Source organism: Acanthochromis polyacanthus, chromosome 7 (genome assembly GCF_021347895.1).
Source record: "Acanthochromis polyacanthus isolate Apoly-LR-REF ecotype Palm Island chromosome 7, KAUST_Apoly_ChrSc, whole genome shotgun sequence".
NCBI classification, from domain to species: domain Eukaryota; kingdom Metazoa; phylum Chordata; class Actinopteri; family Pomacentridae; genus Acanthochromis; species Acanthochromis polyacanthus.
Window position 1 is genome coordinate 26,370,399 of NC_067119.1, and position 27,515 is coordinate 26,397,913.

At 42.3% G+C, this 27,515-nt stretch overlaps 3 protein-coding genes across 9 annotated transcripts in view; 1 reads left to right on the forward strand and 2 right to left on the reverse strand.

The window, feature by feature from the left end:
* LOC110957978 (tetratricopeptide repeat protein 28-like) overlaps positions 1 to 5,481 on the reverse strand; it is a 183,358-nt gene extending 177,877 nt beyond the window's left edge. The window contains exons 1-2 of one of the 2 annotated variants that reach the window (XM_051950752.1): positions 5,220 to 5,481; positions 710 to 1,009 (exon numbers count right to left, since the gene is read on the reverse strand). In XM_051950752.1, coding sequence (XP_051806712.1) covers positions 710 to 1,009; positions 5,220 to 5,249 — 330 coding nt within the window. In that variant the 5' untranslated portion in view covers positions 5,250 to 5,481. The remainder of the gene's footprint in view (positions 1 to 709; positions 1,010 to 5,219) is intronic. The other variant, XM_051950751.1, reaches the window with a different exon arrangement.
* Positions 5,482 to 10,122: 4,641 nt separating this feature from the next.
* LOC110957979 (L-serine dehydratase/L-threonine deaminase) lies at positions 10,123 to 13,532 on the forward strand. Its single transcript, XM_022204240.2, has 8 exons — positions 10,123 to 10,985; positions 11,156 to 11,312; positions 11,476 to 11,515; positions 11,610 to 11,749; positions 11,962 to 12,053; positions 12,420 to 12,647; positions 12,752 to 12,876; positions 12,973 to 13,532. The coding sequence occupies exons 2-8, from the start codon at positions 11,160 to 11,162 to the stop codon at positions 13,164 to 13,166; spliced, it is 972 nt and encodes a 323-aa protein (XP_022059932.1). The 5' UTR covers positions 10,123 to 10,985; positions 11,156 to 11,159; the 3' UTR covers positions 13,167 to 13,532.
* Positions 13,533 to 16,774: 3,242 nt separating this feature from the next.
* The window catches only part of LOC110957968 (probable E3 ubiquitin-protein ligase HECTD4), a 41,301-nt gene continuing 30,560 nt past the window's right edge, over positions 16,775 to 27,515 (reverse strand). For all 6 annotated transcript variants that reach the window (XM_051950506.1, XM_051950507.1, XM_051950504.1 and 3 more), the window contains exons 61-76: positions 25,927 to 27,326; positions 25,616 to 25,823; positions 25,282 to 25,505; positions 24,835 to 24,980; positions 24,644 to 24,747; positions 23,607 to 23,730; positions 22,745 to 22,935; positions 22,486 to 22,632; positions 22,249 to 22,368; positions 21,992 to 22,147; positions 21,762 to 21,865; positions 21,205 to 21,426; positions 20,947 to 21,113; positions 19,822 to 20,017; positions 19,437 to 19,659; positions 16,775 to 19,010 (exon numbers count right to left, since the gene is read on the reverse strand). In XM_051950506.1, coding sequence (XP_051806466.1) covers positions 18,874 to 19,010; positions 19,437 to 19,659; positions 19,822 to 20,017; positions 20,947 to 21,113; positions 21,205 to 21,426; positions 21,762 to 21,865; positions 21,992 to 22,147; positions 22,249 to 22,368; positions 22,486 to 22,632; positions 22,745 to 22,935; positions 23,607 to 23,730; positions 24,644 to 24,747; positions 24,835 to 24,980; positions 25,282 to 25,505; positions 25,616 to 25,823; positions 25,927 to 27,326 — 3,869 coding nt within the window. In that variant the 3' untranslated portion in view covers positions 16,775 to 18,873. The remainder of the gene's footprint in view (positions 19,011 to 19,436; positions 19,660 to 19,821; positions 20,018 to 20,946; positions 21,114 to 21,204; positions 21,427 to 21,761; positions 21,866 to 21,991; positions 22,148 to 22,248; positions 22,369 to 22,485; positions 22,633 to 22,744; positions 22,936 to 23,606; positions 23,731 to 24,643; positions 24,748 to 24,834; positions 24,981 to 25,281; positions 25,506 to 25,615; positions 25,824 to 25,926; positions 27,327 to 27,515) is intronic.

Sequence of the window (27,515 nt, forward strand, 5' to 3'; positions counted from 1 at the left end):
ACAAAGGACGGCACTGAAGTGTTTCATTGAGAAGAAAGACGTATTTGGACTTATGCCGACGGGATATGGCAAATCCTTAATATACCAGTTGGCTCCGCTGGTTGGGAAGCTAATGGGACGTAGCCACAATCTGCCGGCGCTCTAGGAACTACGTCAGCCTATTCGTTGCGATGATTGGTTGTATATCTACCCAAATGCTGCAGAGTGATTTGAAAGACAACCTTTTAGCCCGTCTCCCTCCCTGTCGAGCGTTCCTAGACCCTTGTGCCTTCAGAACATGGGTCTAGCACGGCTAGGCTAGCCAACTTTATCATTGTGTGATTTTAGCACAGATTTCAATTCAGGATTCTTTCCATGGCGAGTCTCTCCTTTACGCCTCTGCTAATTTACCAAATATTACCAAAACTGACACTACAGAAAGTAGCAGTCTTAACTCACTTGATATCGCACGCATTTTAAAAACATTTCTCTATTTCAGCTTGTTGCGCTGACAATATTCAAATTGGCGATGATAAAGCCCCAAAATTACATTCATGTGTAGCATTTACAATCCGTGGCGCACTAGCTAATAATTCCTATTTTAAAACATAAAATGGGAAACCAAGCAAGAAAAATTCTGGACTATTCCTTTCTTTCTCATGTTGTTCCTCTTTTGCAACATAAGACCTAAAATTTCTCTGTATCCACACTTGAAGCTGTGCGTACTTACCTTTGGCCACTTGGGATTAAGCTCGCAAGCTCTCTGAGCATCGTCCAGAGCTGCTTGGTGTTGGCCCAGTTTGAGAAAAGCTGCTGAGCGGTTACTATACAGGATGCAGTTCTGCGGGTCGGCCTGCAACGCATCACTGTACAGATGAACGGCCGCCTGGAAGTCACCTCGCTGACACGCCTCGTTGCTCTGCTGCACCTTCTCCATGAACTCGGCTTTGCTGAGGCCGAACCTGGCCCCGTCGTCTCCAGAAACACAGCGGATAGGTCTGCCCACCGTCCGGGAACCGAAGATTGAAAACTGGAAGAGAGAGCGGAGGAGCAATCACCGGTGTGACTTTAACGAACGGGAATTCCATTAAGAAAAGCGCTCAGTGGGCCTTTTTCACAGCATTTTGAGCTGTCACAGTCGGAAAAGCACCGGTGAAACAAATTTCATTAAAGGTGACTCTGTTCCTTCAGGTGTCCTGGGAAGACAGAGAGCCTGCAGGAACAATGCCAGGTCCCTGATACTAGCTCATTCAAGTGGAATTCGGTTATAGTTAATGTTATCAAATACACCTGTACTTTGGCTGCCATGATGTCAAATATCAGTGGTGATGAGAACATAAATGCTTTTAGGGTGTACGAGCACTAAATATGTAAACACTGAGACCACTGAACTCAAATAACCGTTTTAAAGGCAGATATTTTCACGCCATCGCAGTTAAAGCACAAGCGTAACTAAAAACATTAATAATTCTATGAAGTCATTTAGTTTGTCAGCTGGACCCTGTCAGTGAGCATGCCAACTCAGTGGAACAGCTTTCTGAAACACTAAATTAACTGAGCCATCGTTAGTGTTATTTTTTCCATTTGTGATTTTCTTGTTTTGTCAATGGTACTGACTGCTGTAAAAACAAAGAAAATAGCTACAGGAGGCTATAATCTGTAGAATTTGGTTTATTGTAACTGTATGTAGGTTGGCTTATTTTAGCACAAATCAAAGTTTTAAAGTTTCTCTCTAGTGGTTGATTTAGGATCTAACTATCATTGTACAGTCACATGTAGCTAGTCCATTCTGCAGGCATATTGTTCTGTCCTCACCTCATTATCATCCTCTCGTAGGGGGAGTAAACACTCTGGCCTGTTTATATTTCTTTAAACCAGTCACAAATGTCTTGGGCAAGGCTAAGCAAAAAAAATGCAGCTTCAGTGTTCCCTCTAAATAGTGGCAAGTGGAACTGCTTTGGTAGAATATTTTAAGGCAAGGGAACAACATCAAAATGATCAATTAAATTAAAAGAAAAAGAAACATTTAGGACTGCCTTAAAGCACAGTCCAAATCCTCTGCAAAACATGCTTGTGTTGTTTCCAGTAGTACGGTGGATTTTGAAAACAGCAACACAGAGATGGCATAACTGAAAGAACAAAGCTGCTGAAAATGAGCAGCCAATGGCAAAGTAATACTTGCAAAGGCCTCTACATCCACCCAGCGGCTCTACCTGCAGTATGAGCACACCAGCTCACCTACAACTATGCTCAAACACTGTAGAACTAGTCTACACTTCACACATGCAAGCACAGAAATCCAACAGGATTGGTTCATGAAGCTTGTTCTGTATTAAACCCCAGAAGTCTGAATCTGTGTTTTTGAGATTGTCATCAGCACACTGCAGTTTCAAGGTGGAAATGCTCAGTCACAGTGATCTCTTTGATGTGATAATGTGTCGTCTGGGATACAAAAAAACCATACGGACATGTTAATGAATTAAAGAAACTCATTCTAATGTTACTGAAGGGATTTTTAAGATACATAAGCACTTTCCCACAGTCCAAAAAAAAAAAACCATGCTGAGGTTAATTGATTCTAAAATTGTCCATAGATGTGAATGTGAGTGTGGCAGAAGTGTCCATAAACTGAAGTAGTCCAGAGGTGGTAGGTTTTGGTGAGGGGAACTGAATCTGTAACAACATGTGAGTCAATGATCTGGCGGAGATTGAGCACATGAGTGGGGTTTAAATAGTGGACAGTTTGTAGACAGGTGAGGTGAGTTCAGTGATTACTGCAGCTGACAGTCATTCGGGTAATTAGCTGGCAGAGTGCAGGAAGAGCAAGAGGGTGAGTGACTGGGAGAAAGAGATGACAGACAGAGAGAGCCAAAGAAAAACAAGTCAGAGCACACACAGATGAGCAAAAATGGGGGAAAGACAGAAAACGGAGGAAGAAGGGCAGGAGCAGGATCATAACATACTGCATTCTAAATTAATTTAAGTTATTTAATACTGCACATTTTTTTCTTCAGGTGTATATGAAGCTTTTGCCTAACTAAAAACTTAAAGAGTTTTGCTTATATATCAACTTGAAGTGAGGCTACATTGCATAATGCTCTCACCATTTAGCATATAAGCTTTTATTTGCTTTTATCTGAGCGTTGAACTTTAAAGGACCAAAAAAGAGCTCTGAGGTCATCCCATCAGCGGCCGCTTTAAGTACCCAGGTCTAAATACAAACACCGGGGTAACTGGACGTTCTCTGTAGCTGCCCTCAGGCTCTGGAACAAGCTTCCTCCCAACATGCACACCATCACTGACCTAGGTCTTTTTAAATCAAAACTCAAAAGCATCCTGTTTAAAATGGATTTTCATACCTAATGGCATGGTGACATTTTACTACCTTTATTTCTTTTGGATGTATAAATTGGTGCTGTTTTATTGTTGTTTATTGTATATTTTATGAGCTGCACAGTGGGGTGGTGGTGAGTGCTTTTGCCTTGAAGCCAGACGATCCCCGGTTTGCATCCCAGCTTTCCTGGGATCTTCCTGCATGGAGTTTGCCTGTTCTCTCTGTGCATGTGTGGGTTTCCTTTGGGTACTCCAGCTTCCTCCCACAGCCCAAAAATGTGCTGAGGTTAATTGATTGTTCTAAATTTGCCCCTAAGTGTGACTGTTTGTCCTGTTTAAAGTTACTGTATGATTTTAAAGTTATTCTCTTGTTTCTCACTGTTGTAAAGGGCTATAGAACAAAACTTTGATTGATTGACTTATCTTCCAAGTGCTGTCACTGTAGTCCAAAATAAAGCCCACATCTTTGGGCTATTTCCACCCATTTATTTTACATCCATCTAGACATATAGCAGCTTAACGAGCAACAAAAGTGTGAAGTCCATTGCACAGCTAAATCTGCTACCACAACAAAATGATCCCTGGCTTAGACCGAGGCCTTTTGCATTCTGGGATTATTGTTCTCATTCATATTCAACTTGAAACACTCCTGAAGCAACCCGCAATAAAACCAAAACAGATCAAACCCCCTGACTCAGGTCTTACAGTAACTACATCCAACCAGTAACGTCTGATTGTCGTGTCCATTCAACAGGGACGGTTTGCTGAGTATTACTGAATCATGAAATTCATCTCGGGTTGCATGTTTTTTGGGCCGGCTTCCATTCTACCTCTTTCTCACCACACCTCCTCGGACTGAATTCTGGGATAGGGCAGGCTTGGTAATTACTTCCAGAGGCCTGGGGAGTAGTAGCAGCAGCAGAATTGAGCACTTTGGGTATCAAGTAGATTCAACATCAAGTTGCAGGGCAGTAGCACTCAGCTTGGCCTTCATCTTTTCCACCTTCTTCAATTATCTTTTCCATCACATGAAAACATCATGTCCAGTGTGTTATATATTGCAGAAATGATAGTAAATTCAACACCTGTAGGTAGGAGAAAATCTCAACAGGTAAGATGAACCTGCGTGCACAGAGGCTTGAAAACAGGGTTTGTTGACGTATGACCCTCTGAGAAAAGCACAAACAGGCTGAGAACAGCTGACAGCCACACTGACATTCAAAGGTTTTCTCCTGCAGAAATGTCAGGAGATGCATCTATTATAAAAGAGTGTTTGCAGGGCCCAGGGGCGTGCAGGAAAGTCCACAGTCTCATCTGCTGCAACACACAGGGGGCTGCCTGCCTGCTGTAGATGTGGGCAGGAAGGGTGGAGAGATAATGAGAGCCTCCACCAACACAGAGGACACCCAACCAGCTAATCATAAGGAGAGGGAGACACAGAGAGAGATTAACTCAGCTCCCAGGAGACAAATTTAGTGTGGACTGCCCATATTTACAGTCCTGTTGGGGGAATTATGAGAGATTTGCTCATGGCAATACGCACAAAGTTTCTGCCACTGTAGGATCCTGGTAGTGCCAACCCTCTCTGTTCATGCAAAGGAAAAAAAAGCAAAAATAAGTGCAGTTCAAGGCCTGTTTTGTAATCTGTCTAATCTTCCATTGACATTTAAATCACATTTGTGCGCCAGGAGAGCCCACACATCCACGGTGCAGTACAGGGTCTGTATGCATGACTGGAAAATCGATACACGTCTTTTACGAGGATTTTCGCAGGAATGGTCATTTGGTATTTCCTGCCCAGGACGCGGAGTGAAAAAGTGGGGCAACGAAATGCCAGCAAGTCCAACAATGACAGCGGCGCAGGATTGTGTATAAGCAGTTTTTTTTTCTCCAAACAATCTATTTACCTTTTCTTTCAGAGTCGCTTGCTTCTCCATCCTGGCTGACTGTGTGGGTTTGTGCGACGGCTTATCGCTCTCATCCCATCACACTCTTTGTTGACTTCGTGTCGACTATTTGTGCATCAAGAAGTGTTCCAAGTGTAGCCAAAAAAGTCCACGTTGCAGCGCGAGAGTCGAGAAACTACGAGGAAATCCACGAAAAGTCCAGCTGTGTGGCGTTCAGGAGAAACTTTTCTCAAGGAAAGTGCGCCATGTTGTCAAATCTTTTCCTTTTTTTCCTCTCTTTTTTCCCCCTTGTTGCCATAGCGGATCTGTGAGCGCTGTGCGCAGAGAGGCACTAGGTCTGAGGGAGCAGGGTCAGGAGAAGAGAAGTATGAATAAGAAATGCATCGCTAGGGGATGTTTTTACTGGATCTTAGACGTGTTGCAAATCATTTATAAAGTGGAGCTCCCTGCAAATGTTAGCTGACTTGGAGGTCAGGGGCGTTCAGGGACTCTGCAGGGGCTCGAGTGAGAAATAAAGGGGCCACCAGAGGTGCCATGTTCAGGTCATGATGTTAAAACAACACAAGCAGCAAAGTCAAAAGTGTCCATTTCAGAGGTTTTTTTGTTGTTGTTATTGTTGTTTGTTCAACAACAAGGAGGTGGAGCCTTGACAGAGTTATATGAGGATTGGTGTACATCTGTCTGTCTGTCTGTCTGTCTGTCTGTGTGTAGCATTACTCAGACACAGACTAATGGGTCTGGATGAAATTTTCAGGGAAGGTCAGAAATGACACAAGGACCAACTGATTAGATTTAGACAATGATGTGGCTTATAGTCTGGATTCATGGATTTGTTTCAGATTTCAATATCATTGAGATAGCTGCACAGCATCACTGTAACTATGACAAGTCACATTTTTTAATCACAGGATTTTAATCCTACTACAAAAATCGACTGTTTCGGACTTATCAGGACTTATCTGTTGGAAATGTCACAAGAAAAAATTGATTAAATTGTGGAGGGGTTTCCGAGTCCCATCAGATCCCACTGCCTGCTACATAGTTAGGTCGCACGATTCGGTATCTGTACATAACTTACACATGCAAAACACACGCTTGTGCTCAGCGCAACATCATTTTGTTTGTGGGTACATCTATATTAAATGGCCACATTCTAGAGTGCTGTGATTTCTGCCCAAATTTTTTCAAAGGTTTCAGCCATCAGACATGATACGACTCAGCAGCCTTGGCGGAGTACTGCGTTCTCTGAGTGCTTTTCTCGTTTGTTTTTTGCCCATTGTTTGAGTAGAGTACTACAAATTACATAAATACCACCCATCCATTTGCTAAACCTGCTTTGTCAAGTAGAGGCAGTGTACACCCTGGACATGCTGCCAGTCCATCATGGAGTCATCAGGGAGACAAACAACCAAACACACTCACGGTTACGCCTACAGCCACTTTAGATTCACCAATTAACCCGCCACACATGTGTTTGGACTGTGGGAGGAAACCAGAGCACCTGGAGAAAACCTACCAACATGCAAACTCCACACTGAAAGGCCCCAACTGAGGGGCAGGAGATCAAAATGTAGGACCTTTTAGCTGTGAGACAACAGCACTAACCACTGCACCACCATGTTGCCCCAGTGAATAATATCTAGAAACAAAAATCTAAATCCACCCATCACTCAAAGTAGCCACACCCATGATTATGTGTAACTTTAAGTCTAAATTAAATTTAAATGGTTTAGTTTTATCAAGAAATTTCCCCATCTGTAGAGCTACCAGGAGCAGGTGAATTAGCAAAAGGAGAACATTTTTTTGGTACCAAGTTGTAAACATGTTTATTTCTGCTGGTAAATTGGGCATTTTGACATGGAGGTCTATTGGGGCTGACAAGTTTTAGAAGCAGCCTCAAGTGGACATTCAAGGAACTGCGCACTTTATTTTTCAGGCCTGAAGGTTGCCACTTGTACAGAATTTCCTGTAAGCCTTACTTATATTCTAAATTGTCGCCTGGCGAATGCAGAATGCAGGAAATAAAGTAATTAATGCTCAGAATTGGGGAGGACCCAGTGTTAAAACAAAACCGAAACACATGTACATAAGCATTTCAGTACATATAGCGTAGTGGCACATCATTTCGGTTTACTGGTTATATGCTTCATCAATTACTGGTGGATTTAAATGAAACAAAGCCTTCTTTAATGATATTAATGACACCTTTGCTTTCACCTGCCCTGGCAAGTAAAATATCTGGCTGTATGATTGCAACAAAGAAGTTCCTTATGTGTAGATAAAACATGGATGTCTCCTGGGTTGCTAAGTAATCAATCATGCCCTCTGCAATGAGTAAAACAACTTTTCAATTGCATCATGAAAGCTGCTTCAAAAATGATTTTGTTCTGACTCAGATCTGATGTGGCTTTTGTACAACCACTAGATATTACAGATCTACCACAGTTTATGGTCAGTCCAGATGTGTTGCAGGGGTTTTAGTCAGAGGAAACTGTTTGTCATCTTATCAAATCGGCTTGAGGTTTGGTGACGCCGGTTTTACCGCTGACTGGAGACTCACAGATCCAGTGTCTGCAAGCAGAATAAATTAATTTAGGAGCTTCACCGAAAAACCCTATTTCTGTAGCATTTTCCAAAATTAATTGCAACCTGATTTAGATATGTATCAGCAAATGGCTGTTTCTGTCCCTAAAGACAGAGCCTGAAACAAGGATTTCCTGAGATTTTTTTTCTAATACCTCCAGGAAATAAGACAAACTGATGCATCAACAATGGGTTCTCAGATTTTTTTTAAAAAAAAGTTTTTGTATGTGCAGCTCTTTACCAGCAGATGGTGTAACAATCCTTCAAGGAGAAGCCTTTGGCCACAAGACCTGCAGTCGTGTATTTCTCTGCAAAATGAGAAAAACTCGTCCTGCAATAAACCTTTTTTCACAGCTGACATTTTGGAATGCTACAGCAGGAAAAGCACAAGTGTAATTAATAGCATTAATGTTGCGCAGCATGTCGTGCCAATTTGCAGCGGCCTGATGTTCTTCATGCTGGCTCACTGGAGAGGCTTTTACCGGAACATTTAAATGGAATCAAGCTATTGTTAAAGTTATTGATTCCACCTGTGCTTTTCAAGTCAAAACGTCTCTGGAAAAAGCAGTTTAATGTGTCACACACACTCTGGGGGAGATATTCCCAACAGAGTTATTGTTCAAACTATCAATGCTGTGATGTGAAAGCTTTCTGTTTCTATATTTTTCATTTCTAAATGTTTGCTTTTAGCTGGACTGCTGCATATTTTTAAGTGGTTTAGTTGTTCTCCAGTCACACAATTCTTTAAACTTGGAAATGTTTAGTAGGGGTAGTGTTTTATAGTCCCAATAGGATGTATACAAAATGTAAGTTTATAACAAGATACTAAAGACAAATACTTTGTTTTTCATGCACTGGTCAATTCTGCTTCCATAGCATGTTTTATCTCAGACTAGTGGAAAAAAACATCCAAAATAATCATTTAGGTGTTTATGTTGTCACATTTCTATCTAATAAATGTTTAAGCAAATTAGCACGTATTTAATGAGGACTCATCTGCATATTTTGATATAAATTGTTTAGATTGTTTTATTGTAATCAGCTGGTGAGAATTCATGGTGATATCTATTAGTTAATTGTTTTGACCCTTTTCACCTGTAGTGTCTCACCACTGTCCATCAAAATATTGAGGCTACATGACAATACACAGAGTTTCATTTTCATTTTTAACTGAGTGCCATAAAGATAAGCATGTGCAGCTTAAATGCCAAACAGAAACAAAATGTTTTTTATATATTTTTTTTTAATTTGAAGCTCTGTTTCACATGTTTTGATCAGGCTAAAAAAAATTTATTGTGAAGCAAATGAGCCACTTGACCACGATGTTTCAGAAATTTCTCCTCTTTATTGAATTCAGTAATGATTTGACCTTTTTGAACATAATTGTGGTTTTTATTTAAAGTTTCTGTGCACAGTTTACAGAGAATAAGCAGTGGTAATTGTGACAGAATAAGTAGGTGGAATCTAATTAAATTTACTCACATTCTGTGCCTAAATCCAATCTGAGGTACTCATACTTTACTGGAGTTTCTTCTTTGAATGCCACTTTCTACTTTTACTCCGCTACTTCTCAGGAACAAAGAATAAAAATGTATGACTTTTGGTCTTTTCACACAAAACATAAAAAGAACATGCAAAACACGATGTTTGATATAAATTCAACATAGCAGTAGTTTGCAGTTACAAATGAAACAATTTGTCAGTTAACCAATAATCATTTGAGAGACATATTTTTGCTAAGAGCACTTGTGATGGCATCTCTGACTATTCTCACAATTTTTACAAAGCAATCAATCAGTTGTTTAATGGCGAAAATAATCAACAGACTAATCTATGGTGCAAATAATCCTTGGTTGCAGTTGAAGGCGAAGTAGTTCAAAAACTAACTGCAACAGTAAAATCCTGATTCATGTGCGATAATAATCAAATGATAGAATAGTATTGCAGCCACAGGGGACATTTTTCTGCACTAAATACTTTCACTTTTAACACTTTGAATACAGTTTGTGACAGTACTTAGATACTTTTACTTCATTTTCAGTGCAGGACTGTTGCAGTGTGGCAATACTTTTATTTAAGCTCCAGCACTGAGAATAAGCAATCTCACCTCACAAAATGACCAACATTCAGTGTTGGAAGGAGAACTCAGATTCATAACTGACAAAAAGAAAGGCTACTTTAATGTCAGTATACTTCATGTTAAATCTGACATCTTACAGGTATCCAAACGCTTCTAAATTGTATTTTTGCAGCATAATGATAGCTTTATATGATGTGATTATAATGGGTAGAAGCCTAAATGTTTATGTTTGAGTCAATTTCATACTTTCAAATACAAGTGGAAAAATTCATATTTGATAAAATGCTTTCAAGTAAACCTCTAAACTTGCATTTAAAACTGCCACATCATTGTAGGCCTAATTGATTTTTTTTTATTTTGATTTTTTACATACAGTATATTTCCATCTGAACTATGAAGAATGCTGCAGTGCCTCATATTGTCGTGTGCTGCATTCCACAAATACCTACGTTATATTTAAGCCCACTTTGATGCCTGTTTCCAGCCTTGGAGCCTCTCTGCTCCGCTCATCCTGAACTCCGGATCATTCAAGTTTGAACCACTCGGAAGCTGCTCACAGATCCCGCTTTTGGTAGTTGAAGTTCGGTGCCAAAATAGTAGCGACTCTTTTGGTAATGGCAGCAGTGCGCGCGATTCCTTTAGGGGTGAGAGGAACAATGGCATGGCTAAACCAAGGGGCAAGATACAGAAACTATGTCTTAATTAAGGTTTGGGGGAAACAAATGTAGACAGTTCTAAATATTATTTTCCAACTATGGCATGAGGAGGCTGTGCGCGTTTTTCTCTCATTCTGTGCGTAATTCTTCCAGTCACACCAGCACTCTGCTCACATCTGATCCTGATGCATCCTGGAAAAATGTGTGTTGTCTAAGAAAGTGGAATAAAATTCAAATAGAAGGAATTTCATTGATAATCTGCTTGTCTCATCCTCACTGTCACTGGGAGGGGTTTTGTGTCAGAAGACCTGATTGGTTTGGAGGTGGGCCTCCTCTGCCAAGCCCACAGCAGCAGCAGGTATATATGCCTTTAAACTGCAGCAGAAGGAAGTAAGGATTCTTCATCTTATACTCATCAAAACTTATCCTACCTTCCACCTGAGGCTGGTAAGTTGAAGTTAAGTTTCTTATTATTATTATCACTGAGAAAGCTGCTCATTTTGGGGAATGTATTTAAATAACCTCCAAATGTGCTTTGCTTTCCACTTGGAAATCTTTCTTTTATGAGCGTGATCCTCATCTCTTCCCGTGTATTCCTATGCTTGTGTGATCTACAGTGAGATGAAGACCCAGCAACATCTTCATGTGGCCACTCCAGTGAGGCAAAGCCTTGCCCTCACCAAAGTCGCTGGGACCTCTGTTTATCTCAAGCTGGATTCATCTCAGCCGACTGGGTCCTTTAAGATCAGGGGCATCGGACACCTCTGCAAAACTGTGAATAATTCCTATCTGCAACACTGTGATGATGATGATGATGCGATTCGTCCTATTTTCAAAAGAGCATGTTGCCGCTAAGAGTGTGGGGGTAAACAAACTGCTGCAGTCTGAGCATTTGGTTGTTGTGCTGACTGCAATGTTTCTTTGGGTTTCCTTGTAGTGGGCAGAGCGAGGATGTGAGCGATTTGTCTGCTGTTCAGGTGAGCACTAAAGAGATAATAACAATCTCTGCACATCCTCAAGAGTGTTTGGACTGTTTGAATTTGTAATTTGGATGATTTTGGCCCTTTACAGGAGGAAATGCTGGCATGGCAGCAGCTTATTCTGCCCGGCAGCTTGGGGTTCCTGCCACTATAGTCGTGCCAAGTGTCACACCAAACCTGACAGTGGAGAGGCTGAAGGACGAGGGGGCCACGGTGGTCATCCACGGAAAGGTTCGGCACTATGATGTGTAGCGTACTAGATCATATTACACTTAATGTGAAGAAATGCACATAAACAAATGGTAGATTCTGGTTAAATGTGTGCTCAAGAAAGGAATCTGTGATGATCTGTGATGCCAAGAAAACATATCAGAGTAAAGGCAGGTTGTTGTTACGTAAAATGGTCCATCAGATTAAATGAACATGTATCTTTTCTTTTTCAGGCTCTAAATGAAAGCATCGAATACGGACAGCAGCTCGTGGCAAACAACCCCGGCTGGATATTCATCTCTCCCTTCGATGATCCCCTCATCTGGTATGACAGCGCGTCTCTCCATCATGGCAACATTCACATTACAACATACAAATTACTGTGTTGTCAGGATAAGAGGAGCGTGTAAATGACTGATTCTAAACACCTGCCTTATCATGCACTGTCATTCACACACAGAGCAGCTGCAGGGGCTGAATGAGGTGTTCTGTCAGTCAGAAGGCATGTTATCTCAGTGAGGGGTTGACAGATAATACTTTTACACATTAGATGTCAGAGTCAATGAGCCATAAATGCACCTGCATTTCAGGAAGAAACAAACCAGGCCGCAGCGTGCACAGATTGTCTGTAATATAGGGAAATCCTGCGCTGACTTTCTAGAAAACTGACAGGCTGTGTTTGTGTGTGAAGGGAAGGCCACACGTCTCTGGTGAAGGAGTTGGAGCAGGACCTGAGGGAGAAGCCGGGAGCCATCGTGCTGTCGGTGGGAGGCGGAGGCCTGCTGAACGGGGTGGTGGAGGGGCTGCGTCGCGCCGGCTGGGCTGACGTGCCCATTGTAGCCATGGAAACCATTGGAGCACACAGCCTCAATGCAGCCATGAAGGCAGGAAAGCTCGTCACTTTACCTGCAATCGCTAGGTGCTGCATATGACCTAGTTAAAAACGCTTCCAAATAGTGACGTGATCTGGCAGTCCTGCTTATGTTTTCTCTTCTTGTGGTGACCTTTTGTCTTTCTCTTCAGTGTTGCGACTACACTGGGCCTCACAAGAGTGTCTGCACAGACAATGAAGCTGGTGGGAGAGCATACGGTTTTCTCAGAAGTAGTCACAGACCAGGAGGCTGTAAAAGCTGTCGAACGCTTTGTAGGTGGGTACAACCTGTGCCTGAAAAACATGAGGAACAGATTTTAAAATCAGCAAAAATGAGACTGATCCCCCCCCCCGGTATTTGTTCTTTCTGCAGATGATGAGAAGGTCCTGGTGGAGCCGGCCTGTGGAGCCGCTCTGGCAGCTGTGTACAGTGACATTATCAAAAGGCTGCAGGATGACAGCAAGCTGGCGCCGCAGCTGGGCCCGGTGGTCGTTGTGGTGTGTGGAGGCAACAACATCAGCATGGAGCAGCTGAAGAGGCTGAAAAAACAGCTCGGTGTTTTCTAGCATTACCTTGGGTTTTCCCTGACCTTACCTCTCTGTCTCCATCACTTGGTCTCAAGCCCTAAACCCCATTATTCAATGCGCTCCGTGGACCGGATCATTCCAGACTGAAACTCCCACGAGCACTGAGACTGAAATATACGAACGTGAGCTGCTGGAGAGATTGTTTTATTTAAAACTATGTAGGAGGTGGTTTTTAACTGAAGATTTCTGTATTAGAATAACAGAAATGTGCAGAAAAACTACACTGACATGTTTAGGTTGCATTTGTATTTTGTGTTGCTCGCCTTGTAAACTGCTTCTGTGTTCTTCTCCTGCTTTTATACTTTGAAATGTATTTTAAATGTAATACATTATATTTCTCAATCATTCCTCTGTCTTCTCATTCCTACCTGCAGATTCTAAGTCAGTACAGATTAAAAAAAATCTTCTTGCTATTTGAGCTTTGACCAACATAGGATGCAACATATACAGTCATGAACAGATGATTAGACCATCCTTGTTTTCTTCAATTTCTTGTTCATTTTAAAGCCTGGGATAACTAAGGTACATTTGTTTGGACAAATACAATGATAAAAAAAAATAGCTCATAAGAGTTTAATTTAAAAGCTGATATCTAAACATTTTCCATGGTTTTCAATAACCAAAATCACCTGTCTACATCTATATGCATATAGATGTAGACATGCTATTTTTGATGACTGCAGCCCTGCATCTTGGCAGCTTCTGACATTGTTCTGCTGTCACATGCAGTCCATTCCTGTTGCATAAATTCAAACTAATTTGGTTTGTTTTTGGGCTTGTGGTTCTCCATTTTGCATTGCTGATTTTCCACAGGTTTTCAATTGGATTTAGATCTGGTTATTGAGCAGCCAAGACATGGTTTCAATGTTCTGGTTCTTCTTCCAGGCTTTAACTGACCTTGCCATGTGGTAAGGGGCATTGTCTTGTTGGAAAATCCAGTCATTGGAGGCAGGAAAGAGTTTTCCAGCTGATGGAAGAAGACTGTTTTTAAGAGTAGCCCTGTGCATGACCTGGTTCATTCACACAGTTGCATTTGCCTTGTTCCACCCAGATTAAAACAACCACAGATGGTCACTGATCCACCGCCATGTTTTACTGTAGGACAAGACAGTCTGGTTTGTAGGTTTCTCCAGGCTTCCTCCTAACCAGTAAGTTGGCTGGAGTGGGCATCAACTGAAAACTGGATTCATCATGGAAGAGAACCTTAAGAGAGAAAGACGTTTCCTGCAGTGACCAGCTAACAGTTTGGTAGAACCATGTTTGACTTGTTTTTTCTTGGTGTAATGAACGGCTGTCCTGGAGATCGTCAGTTTTTTGCTACCTGTCTCTCACTCATGCCAATTTACAGCAGTGTCCAGATGGCTGCCTTTGTGGCTTCCCATAATTCTTTTGTTTGAGGTATTATGTGAGAGCTGACAACTTCTGAGTTGTGCTACGACTTTAATCAAAGCAGAAAACCACTCTAGGCCTTTGCAATGTGGGGTGCTGCTAATGTCATGAAATGTTCTCTTATATACCGTGGAAAAACAATGAAGCTTAAGCATGTCAAATAGGACATAAAGTCTGATGTAATCAGCTGCATTTTTGGAATAACTTCAACTAAAGAAATATTTAAACAGTACAAAGTTAATTTGGGCTACAGCTTAATTACAACCTCCCACATATCATTAAACTGCTTGAACACTTATGCAACAATCACTGGTCCTTCAGTACCTCAGTAAATTAATCTCTATTGAATCCCCTGTCAGACACAATGTGTTTAGAACTTTATGAGCAACTAAGTGTTAAATCAGACCAACAGCTAGACAACACAGTAAACAAATGTACCCAAGCCAGACAGTACGTGCACGATGCCTAGAATGTGAATTTTATGACACTGCAGTGTTTTATAGGTCAAGTGGCCTCGCAGTGTTACAGACATTCTGGTTGCTCAAGCTGCTAATGGGTCAGCTGCATGTTGCTTTTTGCATGTCACCACAGTAGACATGGCCACAACTTTTGAATACGCTGAACTTCCCAGCATTGGATTGGCTTCTCTGTGAGGGACGTGGCTCTTTTCCTCGTAGCTCATTGGTCCGAGGGTCATTAGAACAGTGACAGGGCTGTTATGTCAGAAATAGAGGAGACAGCTGTGTGTGAGGGCCAGCTGATTGGCTCTGTCAAAAGCAACCAGTAAACTTGCTGGAGTCACTCCCAGGATTCATCCTGGGTGACATTATAGATTTGGTAGTTAAATAATTTTTCTGTACAGTAGCCACACGGTTGACACTACGTCTGCTCTACAGTACAGTTCAGCTGCAGGAGCTCTACACATTAAACATGACTTCTGACAAAAGATGTTGCAGCGTAACTGAAATGTCTTCTGCATGACTGGAGTTATACACATTAATTCTATAGCTGCTGATGGTTTCCTTTGAATTCAGCACACAATGAAGCTGAAGGGGTGAAGTGAGTCAGGGAGGACCAGGACTAGAGATCCAGCTAGAACTGGCCGGGCCCGGCACTTGCTGCTTTGAAAAGGTGTCTGGTTTACAGGCAGCGGTGATGTAACCAGGCTCTGTTGAGGGTCCTTGCATAAAAGCATGTTCTAAAAGAGGCGAAACATGGTTCACAGGGATCATTCATCATGATGAACACTCATTGTCCATGCGGATTTGTAACAGGCGTGTCCGATACGGCATATCAGCTACTGGTCAGCCAAGCATGCAAATTAACCACTTTGGGGGAGGATTTAGAATAAAAACATTCATTTACGAAACTTGTTTTTGCAGACACTCTGTATGTTTATGTGTTTTTATGTTTATCTGTGATAAACAGACATATTTGATTTAATTTCACTCTTGTAATAATTTGAGTGGTGTTCCATAATTTAGTTTTTTATTCCTTGTTTTATCACACGTTTGCAACAAACCATCTCTTATTTTGTCTTATTCAATTTAGTTGTTCTGGTGTGAATTCTTCTCTAAATCAATTTTAACCTGCTGTTTTGCTTCTGCATTTCTGTTTGTGTGGAAAATATAGTGAAAAACAGTTAACCCTTTAAGCTTCAGTCAATTCCAGCCGTTTTCAGTACAAAAAATCGCTAATATTCTATTTTTAAATAAAAAAAATTACGAAAAATACGGGGAATATTGGACGCGCATCGGGAGGTGCATTTCCTTGAAAACGACCGATTCGGGGATTTTATACCGACTTCAGGACATGTTTTGGACAAAATAGTTTACTGGCTTGTGTCATCTGATGTAAAAGGTTGGATTATGGCCGTTTTTTGTGGAATCTTTTTTTGTGTGTGTAATAATGAACCCGGAAATGTGAGTCGCGCTGTGTACGTTGAAGCCGTGTATAGAGAACGGATGGATGAATATTTGTTTTTGTCGGACAAATGTGTTTTTCTCACCCGCTGTGGTAATCGCATCTGAAAGTGGTTTATACCGGCAGATTCATGAGAATCTAAGCTTTCCATCGGTGTATAGTGTTTGTATAATCGCGTTTGCACCCGTCGGACATTCCTGAAATTCCTATGCAAATTAGTAGGTGTACCGCCGGCGGTACACTGAAGCTTAAATTAAATAAGCGCCGTCACAGTATTTGTACATGAAGACATTTCTTTATTGTGACACAGAAATCTCAAATGCCATCTGATTTTTTACATCTGTATAATCCATTTTAGATATGTTAAGTTTCTGATGTGCAGAGGTAAGACAGTAAAAGTTAAGTTAATGCAACCATAAATAATTGTAATAAATATCAAGTAAATGTACAGCACACATTTTATCGCAACACCTCTTTGTATGGATATGTCCTTTTTATAACCTTGTCTGCTCCTCCTGAGGAGGAGGGAGCAGAAGAGAGAGCGTCCCTGTTAGCAGCGGTATATCACCCTTCAAAAGAACTGAACCAAGACCAAAACTCGCAAGCAATTCAACAATCCAATTTGTCAAATGTCAATTCTGTTGTGTTTCTCAGTTCTATCCAAGTAAAATGGCGATTTTACTCACACAAGAGAACATGTTTCACCATGAGTAGAAGAAATTGAATCCATCTGAGTACAAGACAAAGGTGATTAGATTATTGGTATTTCCAAAATTCATAAAAATAACAACACAACAAACTGGATATCCAACAGACATCACCGAGTTTGCTCATTTTAGAATCTTTTCTTGGAAGAGTAGTGCAAACCAAAAACAAAAAATCATAAGGTGAAGTGAATTAGCAATTAATAAAAACTGCCATCAAACATAACTTTAGTTTATTTACATTTTTTTTCCCCCCATTTCATTTTTACACAGCTAAACATTTGGTTATGGTAAAATGAACAAAAAAACCCCAGCAGAATCCTGTTCATCTTTCATTAAAGAAAACTATGAAAAGGCAGAACTCAAGATAATCCACCGCCTCTCCCCCAGTGTGTGTGTGTGTGTGTAGATTGTGTATGTCGGGGAGCAGGGGAGGATTTGTTGCACATTCAGTAGCAGTAGCACGCAAACAATGTGGGAGAGCAGCTCATGAGACCTCATTCCCATTCTCACAAAGCAACGCAGGTTTCACAAACCTGAAACGCAAGTATATCGGAACCCGCGGGCCGCTGTCATCGTCCAATCTATCTGACCTACCATGCTGCCACAGCTACTCCGATATAAAAAAAAATCAAAGAGCAATTTCATAAACTAATAGATTAATATGACTTTTTACATGACTTAAATACCCTCTCTTCAGAGACTTGAATAAAATGTATTCAGTTTATATAGGCATAAGTTAGTTTGTCCATTAGCAGTTCATATTTTTAAAACAGGCAGTAAACTACATAATATCCTGTACAGCACTTGTTCACATCTTCTGCCTGCTTATAGCCGACATGGTCAAAAATAGGCAGCATCTCACATTTACTTTGTCTGGGAGTGATCGTACCTCCATCTCGAATGTCAGATGATTCTATGAAAATCGTTTGGGGTTTCTTCTCACACACAACCAGCATCACTCTTCAGAGAGAGGCTCCTACAGCAAAGGCATGGTTCAGAACATCACCCCCACACGGGGGAGACAGAGGGAGGCAGCTAGGTTAAGCATTAGATGAGTAAAAGTTTGCTTGTTGCCTTCATGGCAATGTCAATTCCAGCAACTCAGAGTAGAGCTAGTGTTGCAGAGACCACACTTTAAACGCTTAGTGTTCAGTAATCGTGAACTGAACCTGCAACCGTAAAGTGCTGATCTGTAGTTATCCCACTAGGTTGTTAAATTCACAGAACTCGACTGAATCGTGTTAAACCCTCTGTTGAAGGGAAGAGAAGGGAGAAGGTGAACAAAAACTGGCTCACATTTGTCTCACTTAAATGGCATCCTCAAACTCAGTGCAACCAGAACAGAGACTTGTCACCAACATCAGTGCTGATTCAGATTATCTTCCCTGAATTCCCTAAGAAAACAAAAAAAAAATAAAAAAATAAAAACAATCGTGAAATGTAGTAATTGCGTAAACCGCAATAAAAATGCAAGAGAAAACAAAACATTACTTGTCACCTGAAATCAAACTCAATTAAATGAACATTGTGGCTTGTTGGTGCAGCAAAGCATAAAGTTTTGTCTCAGAGGAAGGTCCAGGAGAGAGGAGATGAATGGAAGAAGGGGTCAAAAGTAAGGGTGAGGTGTCAGGTACATATGCTTGGAAACACTGGCTTGTCAAGTCTTCTTAGCCGCTGAGGGGGTCCTCGCGGTAGTGGATGGCGTAGCGTAGTTTCTCCAGCATCACGTCCAAAGAAGTGTACTGGGGAAGTTTCACCATAAACATACAGGTTTCCACTCGAATGTAGCGCGAGTCTGGCTGACCTGGAGAGGAAACAGAAATGGAACAAAATAACTCGGGGTTTCTCTTCCATAACATGAATTGTTATGCGAGTTTCCCACTGGATGTGTCAAGTGCCAGTGATAATAAGCTTGTCTAGGAAGTAAAAGTGAGTGTTATCTTCTATCTTATCTGTAGTAAACCATAGTAAACAGTTTGTTTTAGCCTGGGATTTCAAAATGTAAGTACAGACAAATCCAACTAATGTGAAATGAGTGAACTTCACACATTAGAAATCTACTTGGAACTGCTGTTACAAACACAATCATGTCATACAAGGCAAACAACGTGTTCAAAGTCTGTTTAAGGTTTCAAGACAAGATGAGCTGTTTTGATAATCATTCTCAGCAGTTTCTGCACCAACAGCACTAGTATGAGCATCACACAAAGATAGCACTATCAGCCAGTACCTGCAGCTCCATCAGGAGGGGCGATCTTCATGGGGTACGGGGGAACGTGGGCGGTGTCAGGCCCCCCGTCCTTGCAGGGGCAAGTGAACGGGATTCGCTCCTGGTTGCACGCAAACTTGATGAACTTGCAGAGCTCCTCCTGAGTGAACATCTCCAGGGCAGTCCAGAAGAACTCGATGTGCTGGTCGGTCTCCATCAGACCCACTTGGTACATGGTGTGAGCCTACACAGGGACAGACGGAGGAGGAGCTTAGACTACACCTGACATAACTGGTACTGAATCCCCCAGAGCAGGTTTATGAGCGGGGTATGAGATGTTTACACATGTTCTGTAGGGCAGTAAAACAGATGTCAGAAAGCACTTTCACCAGAACACATGCTTTACCTTGAGGAACTCCAGGTTGATGTAAGGCAAGCCGCAGGTGCGCAGCTCAATCTCCAGGGGGCTGAGCATGGTGAGCAGCTGCAGGGGAATGATGGAACCGAGGCCTGCGCGCACTGCTGTCATACACTCCACGTTCTGCAGCTCCCTCAGACGGAGGCTGCGTACCGCCCGCGCATACACGTCCTTGTTCTCCCAGCTTAACATGCACATAGAAGAAGCACACAGTAGCAGAACGAAGCACAGCATAATGTGTTAATACAGCCATAATGAAAACTTCAATCAATCCATGCCATTCAGCGTAGGCGATCATTTCTCTCCAGCTCCTCCGATCTTTTGCTCTCTGTATTGCGACTGTTCCATGTTCCATGTGCAGCCATGATGCAAGTCCATCTATCGTTTTCATTCTCTGTCTGCTTCGTCCTCTCTTCCCGTTAATTTTTCCAGTTGTGACAATACATTCCAGGGCCTCCTTCCTTAATATGTGCCAAAAAATGTTGCTTGCCGTTTCCTAATTTTGTTCAGTAGTGTATAATTTGTGTTTAGTGTTTCTAAAATGTCTTCTTTGGTAATTCTGTCCCTGTCAGATATACATAGCATGTGTCTGTAAAACCACATCTCTGCTGCAGTGATTTTGTTGGGCATTTTATTATTTATGTTCCAAGATTCACATCTGTACATCAGAACTGGTAGGATGTAACAGCTGAGAGTCCTCATACGGACGCTAATTGCCATTTTCTTATTTTTCAGTATACATTTCATTTTGGTAAATGCTGTTCCTGCTGTTGCTACTCTACCTTTGATGTCTGTTTCACATCTTCCATCTGGTGTTATCCATGAACCGAGATATTTGAAATGATAAACCTGCTTCAGTATTTCTTGGTCTACTTCTATGTTGCAGGTCGGGATGACATTTTTCTTTGGAGCTACCATTACTCCGGTTTTCTTTTGTTTAAAGACAGACCAGGTTTTTGGCTCTCTGTATTTATTATGGATCCTATGGTTTGTAAGTTTTCTTCACTGTCATCTGCATATCATATATTATTTATGGTATAACCGCCGATGGTTACTCCCGGTAAGCCGTGTATAATGAAAACTTCAGCTGCATTAAAATACTAAAAGCTGTACCTGACAGTGAGGCTGCGTCCGCCCTGACAAAGCTCTACGTCTTCCCCAGTCATAGTGACGTAGGTAAAAGTGCAGCAGGGCCGACTTGGGGAGTCTGGGCTTTCTCCTGAATGATGCTGGGAAGAGATTTCAGCACACAGGGCCTCCAGCTCCGTCTCATCAGTCACCTGCAGCATTCGAGAACAGAGTGATTTGAAGGTCACTGGAGCCCTTTAAGCAGAAGTGAAAGAAATGATGTATACACCACCAGTCCCGTACGTTTTCAAATTTCTTGACATAGTTGTAGGTGAGCACGTCAGCTTCCTGCAGGTCCTGCTCCGGGTCAAGAGACTCGCCAACCAGACCCTTCCAAAACGAGCCCAGTAAGTCCAAAGGAAGGGGGACATCTGCACGTATGGCTATGCCGAGTAGCTGACCAAAAAAGTGCAGCAACTGCTCCTCTGCATAGCTGATAGGACACGGGGTCAGGATGTACTTTCCCTGAGGACAGAAAAAAAAAAAAAAAACAACCATATTGTACTCTCTGTGATTAACACTGTGCACTAGATACAATTCTTGGCAGGAACAGTTTTCTTTTGATTGTCATATTAACATGACACTCTTATTTTGGAACTCCAAAATTTCCTCCCAGCTAAATGTGAATGTTCTTAAATTCTAAATATTTCATAGTTAGATTTCTAAGCTGTGTGAAAATACTAAAATTTCAAGCAGTATCAGACAAAACCAGACGACGGTATGTGTGTCTTTTTGAGAAGAACAGATGGAGCAAAAACAGACCACGGCGAAATCATGTCAGGTGCTGAAAAAAACGCTACCTTGTTACGGTTGGCTGCCGCACTGGGGCAGGGGAGCAGCAGGGAAAGCGCAGAACTCTGTAGCTCCTTACACACCTGCCACAGGAAGTGTCTGAAAGAGCCACCTGGGTAGACACATTCATCACAGTTGCAGTTAGGTTTGGAAAAAAAACAAAAAAAACAACCTATCCTGACATCAAGTAGAGGACTGCAAGGCAGCAAAGAAAGAGATGGGAAGGAGAAATTCTAACTTGTGCCATGAACTTCCTCTCCAGTGAAGCGGATGTTGAAGGCGTAGGTTGGGTCTCCTCCACTGGCCAGTTTCACACAAAGCTGGGATGACGGCACACAAGATAGCTGACGCGCTGCCTGGCAGAAATATGTGTTCTCTGATGATCTGATCTCACCTGAGGGGCAAAATCACAAAAAGAACGTTGGCCAAGACACGTTGCAAGTGATGTGAAACTGGAAAAAAACTGACACATGAACAATTGAGAGGAATGCCTACCTCCCACAATCTCTAGAGGGTCAAGTGTAATCTCTGGGGCAGCGTGGTCAGCTGTGCGCTGCACCGTAGCATTCAGCACTCTGTTCATTACAGTGACCTTAGTGTCGTAAAAGATTAGACCTGGAACCAGTGGAGATGGAAAAATGTGGCGAGTGTTTTCAACAAAACAAGTCACCCAAATAGGTCAATAAACATCAGCTTTTGTCCCTGCTGGATGTGTGCCGAGATCCTGCTCACCTTTGGCCTCACATAACAGCGCTGCAATGCTGTTCTGATAGGTATGTGTCTGTCTCAGCTCCACTAGCGGCAGGAAGAAACTCTCCAGGGTGTTGTTGAGGGACTGCAGCAAAGCAAAGCGCAGACGCAGGCTCTCCACAGGCACATCTGAAAACAGCCACAGGTAAACATAGATCTATATACAACGGATAAACGACTATAAATATACAGCCTAGAATAAATGCTAGAGAGCTAGCATCACTGCAGACGGCTCACTTACTGAGCAGGCAGGCTACTCGAGGATCAGCAGCATCACTGGGGTCCAGGTAGACTTCGTGGGGGTGAAGTCTGGCCGGTGTGATGGCCAGGTGACGGCACAGTCTGTTGATGTACTGCACCAGTGCCACATCCATTTCCAAGCCCCACTTTCTACAGGCCTTCTGGGCATGACGAGTGTCTATGCACGTGCACCTAGAACAAAAGTCACAGGTGCTGCTAAATAAAGAGCCCTGACTATCACCCACACATTTATATGGAGTAGCACTGTATATCAATAAAGAAAACAGACTACATACACAGTATAGAGCACAATATAAGCGATTATATGGGTGACAGTTGCAGGAATGCTATGATGGAGGTTATATATTGTTAATAAATTCAACTCAACTTATAAGTATACATAAACATAGCAGCAGATTTACGGTCAGCAGCTACTCACCATTTAAGGATTTAGGAAGAAAGCATGATGTACAAACTTGTAACAATTATGTCAGGACACTTTGTCATTAATTCTCATAAATAAATACTTATAAATGCTGCTTCACTCAGTAATATATAAGATCTATTATACGAGCATAATCCCTCTTTATTAAGGACAAAAATCATTTTAAAAACTTAGATGTCACGGTGCATCGGAGTTCAATGAATTGGACTGAAGATAAAAATGTACAATTAGATTCTGCGCTTGGAAAATCTAAAACCAGAAGGGATTATTTAAAAAAACAACTTAAAAAATAATTTTTAAAAAAGATTTGATGTGACAAAATTGACAGCTGGTTGAATGTATGGAAAATGTGAGTACGTGTGACAGATTTGGAGCTACAGCAGTTCTCGTTATTGCAGTGTGATTTTCCCGGTCTCACCTTTCAAAGTGAAGGTCATAACCACAAGCCAAAATGGCCCTCCAGACGCTGCGGATGTCCTGCTTGGCTCGGTCGACAGCAAATTTATGGAAGCCTTCTAGTGTCAGGTATTTCTCCTCTGGGACTAAAGAAAACAAAGTGGTTTATGAAGCAGCTCACAGCTACTAGGGTCAGAACAGAATGCACATTTACTATTCTAGAGTAACAGAGCGTAACAGCATCAAAAGCTAATTTTATCTTATAAAGCACTGAAGGGAGTGATTAGACTGAGGGACTGCAGCCACATTTGTACTGTCTGATGTAATATATGTTGTAGAATTTGTTTTGCTGTTGATGAAATGTTGTGGTTTTGTGATTTTTGTGGAAATTGCACATCTTGGGATGCAAGACAAATTGAAGAAGAGTATTTTGATAATAAAGTGAATTCAAATCGAATATAATGAGCTCAGAAAATGCAATACATTACCAAAGATTTAATCAGGGCTTTCCAACCATTTTACATGTGTGTGTACAAACTGCCAGGTTTGAGGCCAACTGTAAAGATTCCGTTACAGTGTCAGCTGTTTCGCTAAAGACAAGTTTCCCCTTTAAATTTCTCAAGTGTATTGGAAAAACAACACAACTATCAAAGCTCAGAGAAAAGTTCAAGGAATTAATAATAGCTTGTTTATCAGAACTTTTTGTCTTTCACCTTGCAGTAATCAGATCCCCTATTCTTTATATAGTAACATTTTACTGCAGAAATAATACTTTTACTTATTATTTACTTATTAGTTACTCAAACAAGACGTATGCATGACTTTTACTGGAATGCAGTATGTTGAATACGGTGCATTCATCCGACTAAAGGATCTGAACACTTCTTCCAACACTGTGGTCAGTTAGCTCATAACTCTTTCACTATTAGGTCCAACTTGAGGCAAGGCAAGAATAGCAAAGCAGAGCAATTTACTCACACACTGAACTGTAAAATTCTTGGGGACAACCTGATGTATTTAGTGATGAGTGAAGTCAGAGTGCGTGTAATTATTGTTTACCGTCTGTTTTCTTAGCAGGAGATTTTTCCACATCTTTCTCCTCAGGTCTGGATTTCTCAGGAGATTTTGGCTTCAGGACTGTTTTCTTCTCACTCAGTGCAGTCCTGGCAGAAGAAATAAACCAGCAAATTTAATTCAGTGTCGGTGTGTGTTTATATACCTAAACGTGCTTCAGACAGGAAATGGCTCACCTGACGCTGTTGAGAACAGACTTTTCCTTGGTGGGAGGCTTGGTGATAGGCCTCTTGGTGCTCACTACCTTGCCTTGATGCTGCTCTTTTCCTGCTTTGCTGTACTTGTTCTTGTTGGGTTTGGGAGTGCCATATTTTCTTAAAATCTAAATAAAATAAAAATATCGTGACATATCAATGCACAGACTATCAAGTGCTTGAGAATTTCAAAGGTGTAATATTCGAACACTAATTGTGACATGAAAACTTACTGTAAAATAGGTTTATTAAAAACAAGTTTATAAAAACATGGCTGACACTCGCTTAAATTTCAATGTCACTGCTCATGTATACAAAAACATTTATGGCTGGAGGGAAATCAGTGAGCTAGAGGAGCAATAAAATTAACTATATGCTCAAATTGTTAAAGTCAATGCACAGATTTATTGTACACCACTTGCTACATACCTGAGTGAGTTGGTCTTCCAGTACTTTCTTGGGAGGTCGAACATTGGTGAAGAAAGTGTGCAGTAGGTTGCCAGGCGTCTGAGAGTTGATTTGCTCTTTGCTGAGGTAAATGTCAGACACTTTAACAGGCTTGGCAGGCGTGAGGCTGAGCATCTGCTCCGAGTGCACACAGCTCTTGAAAATATCTGTGAGGACGTCTCGTGCACCAGATACAAGTTTGTCACCTTAAAACAAAGAGAGAGATCATTTAAAATGTTATATCAGCAGAACTAATAACATATTGTAGAGACCCCCCAAAAAATTGATCAGACAAACACCAGTCAGTCAAACCAACCTTTGACCGACTTGTCCAAAAAGTAGTCTTCAAGAGCAGAGCTTCCCTGGGTGTCAAACAGGCTTTGGTTTACGCTGGAAGCTGTGAGGATCTCCTCGTTGCTTAACTCCATCAGTTCCTCTTCACCTTCCAGACTGGACAAGCCAATCAGGTCACTGCTGTTGAAAAGACTGGCACGAATTTTTTCCACTTTGGCTCGAGAACGAACCTACAGTTAACACAAGAAAGACAAGTTTCCTCAGATTTTCCTTCAACCTTCCAAAAACAAAATCAATCAGATTAATCAATAATGATATTCTGAATCAACCCACCTCAATGACAGCATAGCCCTTGATGGGTCTGGCCATGACTGCATTACTCTCCAACGAGGTGACTGTGTTCATGGAGCCCCCATCAGACACTGACGGTGTTTCTGCACTGTCGAGAGGCTCCCCCAGGCTGCCGAGACTCCCCAGGCTTCCTGTGCTACACAGGGAGGTATCTAGACTCTCCTGACTGGAAACTGTCTGGGGGTCTTGAGGGCCCTGCTGGGGGTATGTAACAGCTGATGCTGCAGCAGCAGGAGTGAGAGGTGGATGAACTGAAAGCTCCTGATCAACAGAAAGTTCACTGGCAGTGCGGGAAACCCCCTGAGAGGAGCTGCAGATGGAGGTCTGGCTGGTGGAAGCTGAAGCGCTCACACTCATAGCTGGAGTCACACTGCTGGAGCTGTCAGGACTCTCAGGGCCTCCATTGTTGGGGAATGGACGCTCAGGTTCAGGGCCCACTTTGCCATCCTGAGGGCTGGAAACACCAGCTCCAGCTTTGGGCTTCTTGGGATCCTCTTCTTGTAGGGGGATGAAGACTTCATCCTTGAAGAGCCCACCATGTGCGTTGCAGGCCCTACGGATAGCATTTCGAACCACGGCCTCTTCCAGGTGCGTGGGGATACCTGAGAGCACCAGCAGGCGACTATGGGCAGTGGGACCCACTAAGGCCTGGCAGGCATCTGTCACTGCATCACTGGTTACGCTTAAACCCTGCGGGTCCTTATTGGCAAGATGTCGTAAGATCATCAGGAGGGTGAGGCAGCGGTGGAACCATAGCATGTCCTCAGGTTTACTTCCTGCCATGTTCAGCAGGGCACTGTCACTCTCTGACAACCTTGCACCTCCACTTCCCCGTTTCCCAGAAACTGCTGCTGCCACTGCAGCTGCTGCTCTCTCACGCTTCATCTTCACCTTCTTGCGTTTGGATAGAAGACTGGGGCTCTGTGGCGTCTGGCCTGGGGACGACGATGAGGATGAAGAGGAGTCACTAAGGTTCGGGGCACTGGTAGAGGACAGAGCTCCAACTGAAGAGCCACCAACGTTGAGGGGAAGCGTCACCTCTGCTACAGCCAGACACACCTCCATCAGGGCATGGAAGTAGGTGGAGAACCGGCTCTGCTCCGCCCCTAGAGCTAATGCAATACCTCCAGATGAAGACCCCCCTGCTCCAGCCCCTCCAGCAGTCCATCCCTGAGTTTCTCGGTCATAGAGCTTCCGGAGTTCTGTCTGCAGGGCCATGAGCACTGCGAGGCAGGGGTTGAGCAGTAGAGCGATAGAGCTGGAGAGGCCAGTGGGGCTCTTGCGCTGCTCCAAGTGGTGGATCTTCCGCAAAAGTTCAGCTAACAAGTGAAAGATGAGCTCTTTGATGGAGGGTGCCAGATCTGTGGTCCAAAGCAAACCACCTAGGAACAATGACAGAGAAATACTCAAGCTGGGATTTTGGCAAATCATTATAGAGGGTACTGTATTTAGTATTATTCGTCTTGCAAGCTTAAACGCTTTCATCTATAATTAACAGTTCTAATTAACCATAATGAATATGGAATCTGGATATTTAAGTACAAAGTGTTTATTTAATGGAGTGCTGTTTT

Bases quoted from the DNA above. Each gene is read 5' to 3' on its own strand.
- LOC110957979 (XM_022204240.2), top strand. From the start codon at position 11,160: ATGAAGACCCAGCAACATCTTCATGTGGCCACTCCAGTGAGGCAAAGC. The intron at 12,054-12,419 runs GTATGACAGCGC...TTGTGTGTGAAG, and splicing joins TTCGATGATCCCCTCATCTG to GGAAGGCCACACGTCTCTGG. The intron at 12,648-12,751 runs GTGCTGCATATG...CTTTCTCTTCAG, and splicing joins ACTTTACCTGCAATCGCTAG to TGTTGCGACTACACTGGGCC.